The sequence below is a fragment of the Cicer arietinum genome, chromosome 4 (assembly GCF_000331145.2).
Source record: "Cicer arietinum cultivar CDC Frontier isolate Library 1 chromosome 4, Cicar.CDCFrontier_v2.0, whole genome shotgun sequence".
NCBI lineage: Eukaryota > Viridiplantae > Streptophyta > Magnoliopsida > Fabales > Fabaceae > Cicer > Cicer arietinum.
This window is the reverse complement of record NC_021163.2, coordinates 17,066,874-17,084,340: the sequence shown is the minus strand read 5'-3', so window position 1 is coordinate 17,084,340 and position 17,467 is coordinate 17,066,874. Positions and strand designations below refer to the sequence as shown.

The 17,467-nt window shown below is 31.7% G+C and overlaps 3 protein-coding genes across 4 annotated transcripts in view; 1 reads left to right on the top strand and 2 right to left on the bottom strand.

The window, feature by feature from the left end:
- Positions 1-823: 823 nt before the first annotated feature.
- Positions 824-4,399, bottom strand: LOC101503848 (uncharacterized). 2 transcript variants are annotated; one of them, XR_189694.4, is made up of 4 exons: positions 3,666-4,399; positions 2,820-3,002; positions 1,816-1,902; positions 824-1,338 (listed from the first exon to the last, which is right to left on the bottom strand). XR_189694.4 is itself a non-coding variant. In XM_004497139.4 (3 exons), exons 1-3 carry the CDS (start codon positions 4,317-4,319, stop codon positions 1,882-1,884), a joined length of 858 nt encoding a protein of 285 aa, XP_004497196.1. In that variant the 5' UTR covers positions 4,320-4,399; the 3' UTR covers positions 1,626-1,881. The 2 variants fall into 2 exon arrangements, 1 of the variants encoding a protein (XP_004497196.1); XM_004497139.4 differs by lacking the exon at positions 824-1,338 and having other exon boundaries at positions 1,626-1,902.
- Positions 4,400-8,922: 4,523 nt separating this feature from the next.
- Positions 8,923-15,903, bottom strand: LOC101502961 (V-type proton ATPase subunit B 2). Its single transcript, XM_004497137.3, has 15 exons — positions 15,805-15,903; positions 14,654-14,715; positions 14,357-14,412; positions 14,134-14,232; positions 13,814-13,873; positions 13,033-13,144; positions 12,738-12,946; positions 11,827-11,955; positions 11,031-11,168; positions 10,642-10,792; positions 10,468-10,550; positions 10,023-10,070; positions 9,855-9,908; positions 9,673-9,756; positions 8,923-9,572 (listed from the first exon to the last, which is right to left on the bottom strand). The coding sequence occupies exons 2-15, from the start codon at positions 14,706-14,708 to the stop codon at positions 9,387-9,389; spliced, it is 1,464 nt and encodes a 487-aa protein (XP_004497194.1). The 5' UTR covers positions 14,709-14,715; positions 15,805-15,903; the 3' UTR covers positions 8,923-9,386.
- Positions 15,904-17,282: 1,379 nt separating this feature from the next.
- LOC101503512 (protein CHAPERONE-LIKE PROTEIN OF POR1, chloroplastic) overlaps positions 17,283-17,467 on the top strand; it is a 3,466-nt gene continuing 3,281 nt past the window's right edge. Inside the window, exon 1 of the mRNA XM_073367650.1 lies at positions 17,283-17,467. This exon is cut by the window's right edge and continues 1 nt beyond it. Coding sequence (XP_073223751.1) covers positions 17,416-17,467 — 52 coding nt within the window. The 5' untranslated portion in view covers positions 17,283-17,415.

Here is a 17,467-nt window from a genome sequence, read left to right as displayed (position 1 = left end):
AAATTTAATTTTAAGTAAGAATGTCAATTTACATTTTTAAATTAATTGAACCGTTAATTTTATCAATCATACCTAATTATATAAATTAATTTGATAGTTTTTGTGTCTAAAATTTGATAGAAGACCAGATATGATTATGTTTTCATAAGTCAAAACATTTAAAATATTTGTAATATTAAAGATCTATTTAAGAGCATCTTATAAAATCAGTGACAAATTTGATAGTTTATAAATAAATTCAATACAGACAACAAACGCTTTATTATATCCTTAATTGAGAGGGGAAAAAAAATTCAAATGCAATATGAATTGCAAATCTCCAACGAAATATCCTGGTAAATTCATTATATACTGTGTCTGCTTTAATTTAATGGCCGTTCACTATGACCACTTGTCATGACGCACAAATTAAATTGGAACTGAACAGTCAAAATATCTATTGACAGTAATAAATTATTATACTGAATTCATTCAGAAGCTGTTCTTATTAAGAATTCCAAAACCATTTCTACATACTAGTTTTTAATGGATAATAATGCTTTCCACGTTGATGGACTAGACTTTCAGTGGATTAACAATTCTCAAGTTCTCTTTCATCAAGACTTTAGACAAGGATTACAATGTCCGTTTCTGGTTACATGTCAATATCAACTCTCAGGAAAGAAGACCTACCAGAACTCCAGAGGTCCCATACTCTCTTAGATACACAGGTCGAATGAAGTTTAACTGTTTGTGCACTTTGATCAATACATTCTCCCTTTTACTGGTTTGTGTAATCTTTTAGCTATATATATCTTTCACTCTTCGCAGACTATTTGGCACGTGCACAATCAATTAATAATATAGCACAAATCAATAAGCATACAGCAAAGTTAAAACAATCACTGAACATGATTATTCTCCAGTTTGGATACTTGACCGCATATAACCCTATATTGTTTATTGCAAACAATTCCAAGTCTGCCTGATATCGTCCATTGGGTTCGGAGTAAGCTTAGATGGATCTCAAATTTCCCAAAAGGTTATTAATTAGACTTGATCTACTAAGTGTGTCGGACTCCCATTTTAGTGTTGTATACAGATAGCAGAAGGAATTCCAAGCTGAGCCAGAGCACGTGACTTGTATATTGACACTAACACTCAAATTTTTACGCAATCATAGGAACCATTGATCTCTGACTTTGCATCTGCTACCATTTGTTTTCTCTTTTCGCAGACCAAGAACATTTCTCATGGACCCAAGGCTGCACTAAAACCGCACACCTCCTTCAACTTCCAGTTTATGGTTTTCATCAAAAGGATGCTTCCTTGAATCATGTCACCACAAGTTTCAGACCCCTGAGAATCAACCAAGTACAACAAACCGGTCAATGATTTGTACTTATAATATATATTGCTTGTCAAACCCCCTTTTCTGTTATGTATAACAAATATGAAAAAGGCAAAACACAGTCTGTTTTAGGAGATATAATCCTCGCAATCTCGCCACTTACCTTCCCCTTAATTTAAAAAGCAAAGGAGATAAAGATGTTGAAGTTAGTTAGTTATTCTATGCATGCTATTCAAACCGGGGAAAACACTCGTCAAACATGGAATGCAAAATAATAATAATACCCCAACAACAATAGCAGCCACAAGATATATTTTATATGACATAATACAATACAACCATAGGTTCTTTCCATTTCAAAAAGAAAAACATAGGTTCTCTAGTATACTAATACTATTCCACATGAAGTAAAGCTAGATACAAAGATTCAGGGTGACAAATGACTGATTATGCATCATTGATGACAACAACAGTAGTTCAAGTACCTAAGAATTAAGATCCGGGGATAACCATTCCATATAATCAATAATAGTGTTTGACATCTTTTACCATCATCTTTGTTTTGCTGCAGCCTGCATTAGAGACAAGCCAAAAAAGCAGGTAAGATATAAATGACAGAGGTCGTAGTATTACTGTTATAAGGCACTGGAACACATAATGTACAGAGAAGCAGTTTACGTTTATTCATCAAAATTGAAAGAGATTCACTCAGAATTGGTTCCTAATATAACCCTAAGATAATGTCTGATAGACAGATAACTAGAACAGAACGAAAAAGATAATGGTGTACTGCCCAGGTATAGATCATGCTGTCCAGTTTATTTGTTGACAGGGCTCGATTTTGTCATCTTCACTAGAGTTTATTATTGAATGGCATAAATACTAGAATAAATATTCTATATAACCAGAAAACTATCAATTGCAATGAATAACAGATGAAGTTGTCTTATTACCATTACTTCACAATTATTATGATATTTTTAATAATATAAAAGCAAAACACTCAAGTTCCATTGGCTTCAACTACAGTATCCAAAATATGAAACTGATATCCAAGTACAGGATATGCCCTTTAATGCCAAATATATGGGCAACAATAAAAATATCACACTTTCAATTGTAGATTTTAAAAAAAGTATATCAAAACCTGATTATTTACATTCACTACTTATGACCAATACTGTAATTTAAATCTGGATGCTACCCGACATAAATGATTGATTATTTACATTGACCACTTATGACCAATACTGTAATTTAAATCTGGTGCTACCCAACATAAATGATGTAAGATAATTGGCATCAAACTTAAGTTTTTTTTATGGGTAGGAATCGAACTCAGTACCTTGGGATTACATCACTCAAACACATTCTGCACCAACCATTGGTGCTAGACCCCAGTGGTCATCAAACTTAAGTTTAATACAATAATTTGTAAACTCAACACAGGAAATAATGTCTGGGAAAAGTGCATAAGTAAATGGCTGACCTTTTGCAGTTTCATAAGAACAGAATCCTCAAAAGCTTGATAACCAGCCCCAACTAGTTTATTAAGCCTATCAGGTTCCACAGACTTTGGAGCACTTGAAGAATCTGCCGCCATTGCCGGTTTAAGAGGTAAAACCAACAATGGATTAGCAAGATGACCAATCATACTTCCAGTTGTAGCAAGCTAGAAAAACCCACAATCACAAATCAGCATATCACACATACAAATTACAACAATCATTCAAATAGAAATAACAATAACAACAACAAAGCCTTTGATCAGCTACATAAATTGATAAAAATCAATCAACAGTCAACACCATTAGAAACTCCAACAAAACTAGAAATTTCCAAAAGCCATCAACTTTTTAAATGATTCTTCATCCTCTAAGTACATTTTGGATTGATGGTGACTATTGACAGAACCACGGCGACATCGTTATTTTATTGAAACTCCAAAAGGTAGTTTTTGTCAAAATCGCAATGACACGCTGTGATTATGCGATGCCAATTCAAACATTCACTTCGGTGAGAGCTAGAAGTGTTTCTGAAGACTTAACATTGATTTTGGTATGTCCCGGGGTTCTGGATTACAATTGATTTTGCTTCTTGATTCTAATTTGAAACTAAAATTTGTTTGTTTTCTTTAAAACATTTTTTACACACAAGTTTTTCAACTCACTTCACTTTCACTTCATGTATCCAAACATACATCATTTTACCTTTAAAAAACACTATTAGCTAAAATCAATTTTAAAAACCAATTCAACCAAGATCAATTTAGGTAGCAAACCTTTTAATTAAAAAATTCAAAATGTATATATAAATAAATAAATAAGAAACTTACAGCTCCTTGTTTAGTTGCCATAACAACAAGTGCAGAACCCTTTTTCTTACTCCCTTTGATAACAACATCTTCAACTTCACCAAACTTTGAAAACAATTCCCTCAACTTATCCGCTGAATAATCTTCACCAACCTTCTCCCACGAAACTTTCAAAACCTTCTCTTGATCAACTCCACCGCCACCACCGCCGGAACCAACGCTCTCTCTCATTCCACCCAAATCCGGCACCACTTTCTTAGCGTGCATAGCACGAATCCTCGCAATCTCATCCTTTAACTGTTTCGCAATCCTCTCCTCCTCTTCCTTCCCCTTCGCAGCAGGATCGACGGAAAAAGCTTCGCGCTCTCTCTTTTCGAGATCGGAAACCATTTTGCGGCGTTTTCCGTCGCGCTGAGATTGACGGCGCTGGTTATCGCGCTTGACGCGGAGAAGGTCGTCGAATAACTTTCGAGCCTTTTCATCTTTGAGGATGTCGTAGGAGGTACGAAGTTGTTGGAAATTGGAGGCGGCGTTGGGGTCGTCGGGTCTTTTGTCGGGGTGGAGTTCAAGAGCCTTGAATTTGTAAGCCTTGTTGATGTCTTTATCGGTTAGGTTTGCAGCTTCTTCGCCGGAAGGTAACCCTAGCACCGTGTAGTGATCGACGAATGCGTCCATTGTGTTTCTTTGCGGCGAAAGTACAACAGAACCAAAGATAGTTGCTTATAAATTTACCGTAATTCAAATTATGTTATGCCATCTTCCCTTAATATATAGACCATATCAACATACAGAATAGTTTTAGCGTAGGATAGTTAAATCTTTTTCTTGTTAACTATCAAGTTATTGATTCAGGAAAATAGTTTTATTTATTTTTTATAACTATAATTTTTTTTAATTAAAAAATATGATGTAATATATTTTAAATAATTGAGTTCAAATAATTAATGATCAGTTAAATACAAATATTAATATTTTTATAGGATCACTTAATATTAATATTAAAAATTAATTATTTGGTAAAAAAATATATATTAAATTTAATTGTTTATTAAAACTAAACTAAATTCAAAAGTTCAGTTTATTTATTAAATTAATCAAATTAATTTGGATTGAAAACAAAATACAAATAATATTAAATTGTTTTTTAATACTTATGCTTCTAATATTCATCTTTTTCACTTATACCAAACTATATATCTTTTATATATAACTATATATTTTTCACATATTATTTCTCTCTAATATAAAAAGCATGAGACAAATTAATATAAAAATATTAGTTGATAAAGATTAGTTTACACCATTAGACTTGATAATCTAATATGGTGAGCATAAAAAGATTTAAGAGAGATAAACAAAATACATTAAAGAGAGATAAAGAGACAACAAAATTAGAATTTAATTATTTTTTATCAATTATTTTTTTTAAAATATGCAATTAGTCGTTGTTAAATACAAAAGAAAATTGATTTTAATCTCTGTAAAATAAATCTTGTAATTTAAGTCCTATAAATTACAAATGTTGTTGTTTTAATCCTTAGTCCTTCACGTAGTTAGTTTTTAATAATTGAGTAATTAATAAATTTAAACTTAATTCATACACAATCAATGAAATTTAATTTTAATTTCTGTAAAATAAAATAAATATTATTTTAATATTTACGAAACAAAAGAAATTTGATTTTAGTCCCTACATAATAAAAAAAATTAATAATGTGTACGAATTTTATAATAAACTGTATTATTTTTATTCGATATTATAAATTATACTTAATGTATTATAATTATAAACATTTTTATTTAGAAGATATAAAAAGATTATTAATTTTGATTAATGACAAACATTTATCAAATATATAATTATATATGTTCCACCAATTTCTTTAACGATTCACTTGCAAACAAACAACATGAAGAAATTATAATTGTTTACGTGTGTAAACAAGAAATACAGTGATATCAAACATTATGAGAGAATAATATATTGTTCAAAAATATTCAAATATCATTTGTCGTAGTTGTATTTTCTCCTTTTATAGGTGAATATTCATGGGAAAAGAGCCTTCTGATCCAGACCCATTTACTCCACCTCAAGTCCTTGTGGTGCCTTAGGGGATTTATGTCTTATTAGGTGCACGGACATGCCACCTCTCTACTGTCTACCGTACAGGTCACAATCACTTCATCTTGTGTTAAGACTAACTAGGTGTGGTGATGCACCACCTATTTTGGGTTACTAAATGTACGGATGTCACTCGTACAAAGATGAGTTGTATAAGTTGAATATCACATTTTTTTTATGTACTGGGTTGCATTCACTTAGAATGTAATGGGTTCAATCCAAACACTATATTGGACTGTTGTTGCTCCTCCTTGTTTTGAATAGTTTGTCCAATCGCTTCACCCTATCTTAGGACTAACTAGGTGCGGTGATGCACCACCTATTTTGGATAACTGGATGTACGAATGTCATTATGTCACTCGTACATGAGTTGTATAAGTTGAATATCACGTTTTTTTATGTATTGAGTTGCATTCGCTTAGATTGTAATGGGTTCAATCCAAACATTATATTGGATCGTCGTTGCTCCTTCTTGTTTTGGATAGTTTGTCCAGTCGACAAAGCGACAAACTCTTTAGGGCATAAGCGTTTTGGATTCTTCAGATCTTCAAGTGTGGCTGAGTGGAGGAGTCCATAAGTCTTCAAGTGTGATCGAGTGGAGAATTTCACACATTTGACCTAGTGGAATAGTCTACAAGCCTTATCATGTTGGATTATTCACATCTTCAAGAGTGACTGAGTGGAGGAGTCCACAAGTCTTCAAGTGTGACCGAGTGGAGAATTCCACACATCTTCAAGTGTGACCCATCAGAAGAGTCTACAAACCTTCTGTTCTTGGATCTCAATTCAAAGTAAAGCATAACTCTAAAGAATTAAAACCCAACATTCAATACACAAATATAATTTTTGTCCTCCCCATAAACATTAGGCTCACAACTCATTTATTTTTCAGACAAAATTTTGTTTCAAAATTTCTTTAATGTGTACTTGATTCCTTTAAGTTTACAAACAATAAGCCATTTGATACATAATGCACAAGAAGGTCTATGGTGTTCAAAACTGGACAACTTATTGTTTGTTGACTTGTGGTCTTATTTAAGGTATCAATACTTCTTTAACTTCAGTAAAGTTTCTGCTCAAAACATTGAGAAATAAAATCTAATTTCAATCTCAAACAAAAGTCATTCGAAAAAGATGAATACACTTAAAGTTATGATAAAACACCAAATATAATCAAATCGATATTCACACTTTCAATGCCAAAATACACATGTTACATCATCAAGTATTAGCATGCAAGAAAATTTAAATGTTTGGCTCTCTATCTTCAAGATGAGTCATTGTCACGATGAATTTTAAGGAAGAAAATTTATTTAATTTACTTTCCTGATTCTAACCTCTTAAATATAAAATGTCATAGATCCCTAAAGTTATTTCCTCTAGTTCATTTTTAAAAATTTAACAAATCAACAATAGAATATTATCAAACTCAAAATCCTACTATTTTTAAAGATTGGTCCCAACATTCTTCAGAACATAAAGTTTTGAACCTTTATGTCTACTAAAGACATGCCCATAAAAATGTGTTAGGAATTAATTCTGTGAGGAAAGTCTATCTCAAAATCAAACTATTAGATGGAAAAATTTCATGATTTAAGTGCCATATTGAACATTTTGTTCTACTCAATGTAAAACTCTTAACATTGTTATTTTTTAAGAGTCGATGTCTACGACGATTTTCACTCTATCAACATTGATCCAATGATAGCCTTTTTCATTTTTGACAATTTCATCCACATACAACGAAGTACTTTAATCCAATTTATATGTAGCATTTTCCATGAACAATTCTCAATGAAAGCATCAAATTGATAGTATGATCTTTTTCTATCAACACTATGAAACTATGGAAATTATGGTTCTAAAATAAAAAAAGGGAAGAATAGGGAGAAACTGAATAACAAAATAAAACAAACATTTATCTTCATTAATTGATTTCTAATAACGAAACTATACAATGCTTATATATCTGGACACGTAATAAGATAACTATACCAACCACACAATAGACTAAAATACCTCCTATAGAATAAACTAAAAGAGTCATTATTCTATTGATCTCAATGATCATATCAAAATGTTGCATGTTTAAAACCCTTAAAATGTGCATCTTTTGTCATTTGTTTAAGTAGAATTTCAACCATATTGATCCATTTGTGAGGGGTTGTCACTTAATTGAGATTAAATTAATTTTTTTTAAAAAAATGTAAGATTCTATCAAATAAAGGGAGATATATGATTGATTTCGTGGCTTGAATGGAAAGTTAGAGAGTGGAGTGATAAGAAGATTCCACCAACAAAATACTAACAATATTAATTATTAACATTAGTCATAGAAAAAAAGAAAAATAGTGTATTAAAAAACTTTTTTATCATTTAAAAATAAACAAAATATTTAAAATGTTAGTATCAATCCCTTTTCCTCAACTCGTGTGACCCAATTACAAGAGATGTTTCTATAAGTTGAGCTAATAGCAGCTCAAAGTGATAGTAAAGCACCAATGAGTATGAGAGAAGAAAAAAATAATTTATTCTCCAACCGTCAATACTCTTCGGATTGGTCAATGCGGAAGTGTATTTTGACCTAAAAAGACATCTTTAAATTGATTAATCTAAAAGTGCATTTTTAAAGACTTTCGAAAAATTACGGAAATGAGAGAAGACCTGATATTGGTTGAGATTATGAGAGTTCTCTTTCTTGGTTCTCAAGATTTTAGCTCAAGGCTTGTTAGTTATTTATGTTTGCAAAGGATATCTTGCCTTCAAAACAAAAATAAAAAATCTTGCTTTTAAGATCTGTAATCGTTGTTTTAGATACTTCCTCTTACAATATTTTTATTTCCATCAAGTGTCTATTTCCCCCCTTTTGGCTTTGATTTAACAAAAGGTGGGATTTGTGGACAGTCAAGTCCGCCAAAGCAAGGTCTCAATCAAGCTCGCTTGCAGATTGATCATCACAATTAACCAGACACACCAACATGAACGACTCCAATAATTTGGTCAGGCGTGCTTACTGTTAAGTGATAGCTTCCTGCACAGACTGAAATAACCGTATTTACCCAGCAATCAAGCACTGAAGTACCGTGCAAGGGAAATAATAATGGATAAATATTACTATGTGGAGCTTGGTCCTACAATGATAGCGACAAAAGCCAGTGTTGCTGGATTCCCCAGCCTAAAAAGCTTGTTTCAATTATTAATAAATAGAATAAAACAGATAAATACATCAAGGAAGTGTCTAACTGACAACTATCCTGATTACAAATATCCTAAGAAATGAAATTACAAAATGAATAAGATTGTGAAACAAGCAAACATACACTGGAAAAGCAGCAGCTCACAAAGTCCAACCATCCCGAACTGTGTGCAACACAAGTAATATTTTACCCAACCAAAAGTAAAAAATGGCATAGGAATCACAATATTTATAAGGTCTTCTTTCGGATTAACTGAACAGGCTTGGAACATGAGGCACTCAAAACAGATTTACCTTTATTATATTTTTGCTGGATAGAAGAAATGTGGACTTAGGCAAGAAATCAAATAAACAAATCGATTGCCCGTGACACTAGGCCCTGACTGAGCAGGAGACTAAGGTGGTATGTGAACTTGTTTGATCATCAATTACCAGCATCCCGGTTGTAATACTGGTCAAGAGTCTTGGCTGGTATACGATGAAGAAGCTCACGAGGGAAAATCCGAAGTAAAGTCCATGCAAGATCTAGAGACTGGAATATATTGCGGGTGTCATAGGCTCCCTGGGCGACAAACTTCCTCTCAAACTTATCCAGAAATTCCAGATACAACTGTAAATAAAATGGAGGAAAATAAGTTTCATTAATACCACTTCAAGGACAATTTCACTTGATCGAACAAAATATCCCTAGAGAGAAAATTAGTAGATACCAAGTCCTCAGATGAAAGTGCTTCTTCTCCAACAACAGCTTTCATTGCTTGGACATCCTTTCCAATGGCATAATTTGCATAGAGCTGAAAAGAAACAAAATAACACCAATAAGATAGTTTTCAATTAATCATTAACAATTTATTTTTAAAAAAGGCTACACAATGAACAAACAAGAACATACCTGGTTAGACACATCAGCATGATCCCTTCTAGTCATTCCCTCCCCAATAGCACTCTGCAGTGGTGACCAAATGATATATCATTAGAGTGTGAACCATCTGCCTTTTGATTAAGAAACACAATATTTACCACTTGACAGAACCTTGATATCAAACAAGATTAACCTTACCTTCATCAACCGAGATAGTGATGGGAGGACATTGATTGGTGGGTATATCTGCTCGAAAAGAGAAAAAAAGAAATTAATATTTAGAATATTTACCAGATCACTTTGACTGATTGTATACCAATTTATCAGGGGACATATATTTCATGGCATTCAACCTTGATGTGTCCATGAAAATTAAAACCAAAACATTTCAAACTATTTGTTAAAAAAGTCAAGTAAAGAAAGAGGATAAAAAGTTGACAAACTGACCAAACTTCTCAGAGAGCATATTAAATTCCATTACATAACAAGCCAACATTTGACTGCTTTTGTAGTATATAAAAACAAATTAAAGTAAAGTAAACCTTAGCATGCATTCTGCACCAAATTCTCTCTAATTAAGCCAGTAACTAATCCAACATGGTGTATGGTATTAACTACAACTGATAGCTTCAACATAACCCACCTGTCTATTATGCAACTGCCTATCAATGTATATCTGCCCCTCAGTGATATATCCGGTAAGGTCAGGAGTTGGATGTGTAATATCTATACAGAAGAAGTACAAAAAGTTTGATCATTCAGCATTGAGATTTAAGAACATTTTGTCCAAAATAGAAGATCCACTGTATTTCATTACCATCATTTGGCATGGTTAGAATTGGAATTTGGGTAATAGAGCCTTTACGTCCCTCAATTCTTCCGGCACGCTCATAAATTGTTGCAAGATCTGTATACATATAACCGGGATAACCACGTCTTCCTGGAACCTCTTCTCGGGCAGCAGATACCTGTAGGATCAACAACAAGGAGTGATCAATTGCTTGTGCCATGCAAATTATTTGAGAAAAAGTAATTTTTTTATTCTACAAGCAAAATACTTAAGAATTATGAAAATTTAATCCTCACTTAAGCCTCAGAAGAAGAAAATTAGAGGAGAATGGTAAAAAACAGTAAAAGGTTTCTCTCCTCTCTTTTTTTCAGTCATTGACTCTTTTTCATAATAACTCATGGTTGAAGCTACATTACCTCACGAAGAGCATCGGCATAAGAACTCATATCTGTTAGTATCACGAGAACATGCTTGCCACATTCATAAGCCAAATATTCAGCAGTAGTAAGAGCAATACGAGGAGTGATAATACGCTCAATTGTAGGGTCATTTGCCTGCAGTAAATCACAATAGAAATTGAACAGACGTGTTAGAATCAGCTCCTTCGTACAAGTAAGAAATAAAAATTTCAAAATTATCATACGATATTTCATTTGAATTTTATTTTAACGAGGGAAAAAAGGTGATACTCAAATGTATCACACCGTGTTCCTCAGATAATATGTTGATCCATGCAAAAAGGTTTGAACTCCTACATAATTTTATAACAAAAACTACCATACTAAACTATCATTTAAAGTTAAATCTCAACCAGCCAGTACATTTCAGAAAATCTTACATATTTCTGTGAAATTTACATGTGTTTGGTTTTAGTTAACATGCAAGAAACTAGTTATACAATAATCATTGACATATCACCACTATATATATCTTTAGATTGATATGTTAGATTTAAATAAAGAGAACAATATGCAACAACTTTTTGTTCCCCAATCCCCAAAGAAAAATGAACAATCAAACAAAAGACTACACTGTAAGTTAGTTCCAAGCATGTATTATGAATTTATGAGACAATAACAATACAAGAGCCATTATTTTCTTTAACTTGTAAACTACACACACAAGCATAAATACTGAAAGGAAAATAAAGAAACCAAAATTACCAGATTAAGGGGAATAAAATAGCATGTGCATACTGATTTTAAACATTACCAAATTAAGGAAAAGGGTCACTCTCTCCATCGAGCCATTCTCCTCAAAGTCACGCTTAAAAAACTGTGCAGTCTCCATGTTAACTCCCATAGCAGCAAAAACAATGGCAAAATTGTCCTCTTCTCCACCCTGCATAAAACAATAAAAAGTTTTGTAAGAAAACCGCCATACTCGTCTTATATTAAGTATAGAAGTAATAAGTTAAAGTAAATGACTAAGCAAAAATAGCCTTCTTAATCTAAAGGCAGTGAGAAGCAGTATATCTGTAAGCAATAAAACACGTGAGGATCCAATCTTTCAAATTGTTCATCAGTTTCTTGTAAGAGTTGTAGCAATAGAAGCAGTATATCTGTAAGCAATAAATCAGTTTCTTCATAAGAGTTGTTGGAAGAAAAATGCTAATGACTAATATGTCATCAAGAATAATGGGTGTTAATAAAGAAAAATTACTTCGAGTTTGTTTTCTGTTTTCACCTTGAACTGTGTTTGTTTTTTAGTTTGACTACTTTTATATAAGTGATTTTACTTTTAATCTTCCTTCATTGTCACTTCTATCGGAGAATACCTTAGCCTTTTGAATTCCCCCTTTCCTATCTTATAATACTTCTATTGGACAATACCTTATCCTTCTGAATTCCCCCTTTCCTATCTTATAATACTTCTATTGGACAGTACCTTAGCCTTCTGAATTCCCCCTTTCCTATCTTATAATACTTCTATTGGATAATACCTTATCCCCTTTTGAATTCCCCCTTTCCTATCTTATAATATTTCTTTTCCTATATCCATCATCACAAAATCATTAATAAGGAAAATCCAAATGCAACACAAATCATAACGAATTTTCATAAGTAATAATCCACGTGCATTTAACATATTTGATGAAGTGCACTTTAGTAAGTTAGCTATACCTCAAGAAGGTTTTCAGACTTCTCTAATCGCTTGACTAAGCCAGCTTGACGACATATCTGTGCAGCAATTTCATTATGGGGGAGACCAGCAGCTGAGAATAGGGGAATCTTTTGACCTCTAGCAATAGAATTCATGACGTCAATTGTAGATATTCCTGTCTGTATCATCTCCTCAGGATAGGTCCTCTCACTAGGGTTGATGGAACTCCCTGAATAATCAGCAAGATATTAGAAGAAAAAAAAAAATCAGAAATCAACAAACATGCAGAAGTAGAACAAAGCAGAAGTTAAATACCTGATATATCCAAGTAAGCCTCGGGTAAAATTGGTGGACCGTTATCAATTGGTTTTCCAGAACCGTTAAATATGCGCCCAAGCATGTCCAGTGACACAGGAGTTTTTAACACCTGTGGATATAAACAAGAAAGGAACAGAGAAAGTCAAAGGTGGAACGAACTGATTCCACTACAATAAAAGCAATGCTATAGAATGCTAAACAAAACAAATTAAAGCAAGACTTTTTAATTCAATTCAATAATTAATATTCATCTAAATTGCAGAAACTGAGGATGGGCTAAATCATGTGAAGTTAATCACCTGAGGAACTGCCCCTCCAGAACAAATTAATAAAATAGTAATCAGTAGTAAGCCTTGTGAATAATACTATAATTTCAATTGCACGCAATTCGTCCTCTATTTTCTAAGTACTTAGTAGAATTTAATGATTAGTCATCTTGCCCTTTTCTGAATGGGGAAAACCACAGTTTTAGCAAGCACATAAGATAGTTATAATTGAATTTCACTTATTTATCATTTGCCGAGACGATTTAGTCATAGCAGTTTAAAGGCTAGCTAATCATTGGGTCAAATATGTGTTTTCTATTGACAAAGGAAAATGGAACTCCCAAACTAACGGTCAATACATTATTTAGGTCTTGCATAATCAAACTTTCATTGAAACAAGACACCAAACATCATACATTTTTATGGGGGAGAATTAATAAAATTTGCATTCATTATTCTACGTGTACTTATGAACATAAAGTGAGAGAATTGTAATAACCAAGAGCTTGTACCTCTCCAGTAAACTGCACGGTGGTAAATTTATTGTCGATTCCAGATGTACCTTCAAATACCTGGCCAATAGTTTAAAAAAGTCAATAAACTATAAAATGCTATTAAGGCTCCTACTAGAGTAGTAAAGTTAGACAGTAAAAATAATGTACGCTATTTAAAAAAACAGTTACACAACAATGATGGAGGTAAATCAACAAAGAGTACTACTTACAAGCTCAAAACATTTCGGTTATGGATTAAAAACAAACACATAAATCTAAAATAACTCGAAGATAAGAGGCAAGTACAGACAATGTTTATGTATCCTATAGGCTCACACCTGAACAACGGCCTTTTCGCCATCAACCTCGAGAACTTGTCCACGCCGGGTAGTTCCATCTCCTAAACGAATATTGACAATCTCTTGATATTTAGGTCCCTAATGCAGTTGACCAAATTAAAGTTTAGTCATACCATACAGCAATCATTCACACTGAGAAAAAATCAAAATATCAAAACATTCAAAATAAGAATATCAGCAATCAGACTGTCAATTTTGTTACCTTAACTTTCTCAAGAATGACCAATGGTCCGGCAACTCCGGATACAGTCCTGTATTCTGCCACATTAATGAACAGACACATAAAATTTAGGGTGAAACTAAATAACAGAATGATTACCATAATTATCGAGGCAGATTGATAAATCCAGCAGTCTTGCTCGCAAAATTTGTCTTTTATGCACAATAGCAAGCATTAAATATCTTTTTATTGATTTATCAAAGGCGGTGTATAAACACCCACAGTGTATCAGATTGCAGTAGAAAATTAACAAGACAGGCAAACCGACAAGACACATACCCATTCCTATCTCCAAGGTACCATCATCCATGTCAATGTTCTGAGCCACACCCATCTTACAACTTCAAAAAATCAGACAAAAGAAGCGTACGAGAGTCAATACATGCAAAATCAAAAACACAAATTAGAAGCACAACTAAAGCAGAACAGATTTCCCCAATAATTAAGACAAGGCGAACAACAAATAATAAAAGACAAAAAATCAATACAAAAATAAAAAAGAATATATTCTTAATCATAAAGCAGTTCTTCAAATATGAACACAGTAAATTCAAAGTTTTTATTTCAGAGTGTTTGAGTTAGATACTTCGATTGAACATTTGAAGAACGTGATTTCGAACAAAATATATTTGATAAAAATATTTTGATCAACTTAGTTTAAATTTTTTAAGCTATCGCTAACACTGTAGTACTGACACTTCTATTTGAAGGTGTGTCTCAGTGTCCTACACCTATACGACACTGACACATTGATTACATTCAATTAACTCATTTTATCAAATTATTACCAATGTCAATGTGCATCTAGTGTCCTGTTAGTATCTGTTCTTCATAGATCACTAAAGCTAATTTTCATCACTTAATGTTAAAATTAAAATCGCACTTGAATAAGTCAAAATCAAATCTGACAGTCTCCACAGTGAATCCAAACTCACGGTAAACCACTTTCTCAAATATACTAAGATCAAATAATAACGTAGTGAAGCACAAATTACAAGAGAACTGCTTCAGAATCATAGGCACACTCTAACAAAAAACTCGGCAAAAAAAAAAGCGGTTCATGTATAATCTAACTTAAACCATCCAAATTGCACTTAATTTTTGCGTAAAAATGAAAATCTGACCTGATCGAATTCTAATCCAACCGCTACTGAACTTGAAAAAATCGAAATAAAATAAAAAAGGTAAAGAAACAACAGCGATAACAATAATCTTCAAAATCGATGGTGCTATAGCCAAATTACAGTAGTTAAGATATCGAATTATGAACTAGTTTCATACTTTCATGACTCAAGTTTTTTACTCTGAGATTTAGGAAAAACACGAGAAACAATGAGATCGAGAAATGAAGACTTCGATGATGATATTGAGATAAAAGCGAAAGGAGTTGAAAATCGGAAAATGGATCCGACGAAGAGCGAAAGACGTACCTTTGGTTTTCGATTTTTTTGATCTGAGGCAGAAGGGGAACGTGTACGAGACACAGTGGGTGAGGAAAACGGATCTAATGGACCAAAAGTATTATCAAAACAAAATTGGAAAATTATTTTTATTTTAAATGTATTGGCAAAACAATTATGTATTGTCCAAAAATATTGGAAATAGTTATTATTATTTATAAAACAAATGTATTATTACTCTCGTCAACAAAAATATTATTTGTATTAAATAAATAAATAAAATAATATTATTATTAGATATTAATTGACTTGATTATTATTGTTATTATTATTATTTAAATTTTTCAACTCTCAACTCGGACTATAATTAAGAAATATAATATTTTATTTGGTGGGTGGTCAGTAAGAGTCATAAAATATTTTTTTTAAAATCAATTTAATATTATTAAAATACTAATAATATTAATTATATTAATTATTAAAATTAACCGTTAAAAGAATAAAATAAAAAACCTGTACAGTATGTGTTTTTTTTTTTTTTTCTAGATTCCGAAAATCAAATGAAAATGGATCTATTGCCATCTGCCAGGTTTCACGTGCTAAATAAGATACTTCGTCGATTCATTGTCAAGTTTAGAAAACCTAAATAATATAAAAAACTACAACTGAAAAAAAAATTAGAAACTAAAAGATATAGCAATGGAATCACTTAATCTCTAAATACAAAAATGAGGGAGTTAAATATAGAAAATGAATAAATTTTTGAAATATTTCACCTCTTAGAACTTTTTATAAGTTTTAAAAACATTTAAATAATGAATTAGTTAAAATATTTTTACTGCAAATATCATATTATACTCATCATTACTGTATAAATAAAATAATCATAGTTATAATAGTCGGTTATAATTTAAAAATATTCACTTTCAATATGTAATAAAGTATTTTTTATTTTATTATTTTATAGTAAATAATTTATTTTTTATAAAATAAAAAATAGACAATAAATATAATATTTTATTAAAATTTATTAAAAATAGTAAAAATTCATCTATAAATAAAAACTATATTAGATTGTCCATATTAAATTATTTTATAAAAGAAAATTATGATAATTTGATTTTATATAGTTGTAATTTATTTATGATCCGTTCTTGGTTGATTGATTTTATATTTTAGTAATTATAATATAAATTATTAATATACTTATTTTAAAACAAGTGATACTTGTCAAAAACAAATAATCTTTTTCGTTTTTTGATTTCTTATATCCATATTCATATCATAATTAAGAAACGAATGTGTAATTATTTTTGGTAATTAAAAATGATGAGGGTATTTATAGATAAGTGACAAAGAATAGTACTTTAGTATTTCATAATAATGGACGTGTAATAATTGTAGCGTAGAAGGAAGAGAGATCAATATACGTACGACTCTTTCTATAGTAAAATGGATGTAAGATAATGATTTTAATTTTTCGCATCAAACGGTTGTAAATGAACCAACTGTGGTTGTAGCATGTAGTCGCTGTTTAGTGCTAGTTGCTATATCGATAATTCCTTTCTGGCTTTTTTTTTCTCTTCCCTTTTCTGTTTGTCATCACTCTATTTCAAGCCTCACATTTCTTCAACACAACAAATGGCTGCAACTATCCCCGTCCGGCCCGACCGTATCTCAGCCGGTTCATCTT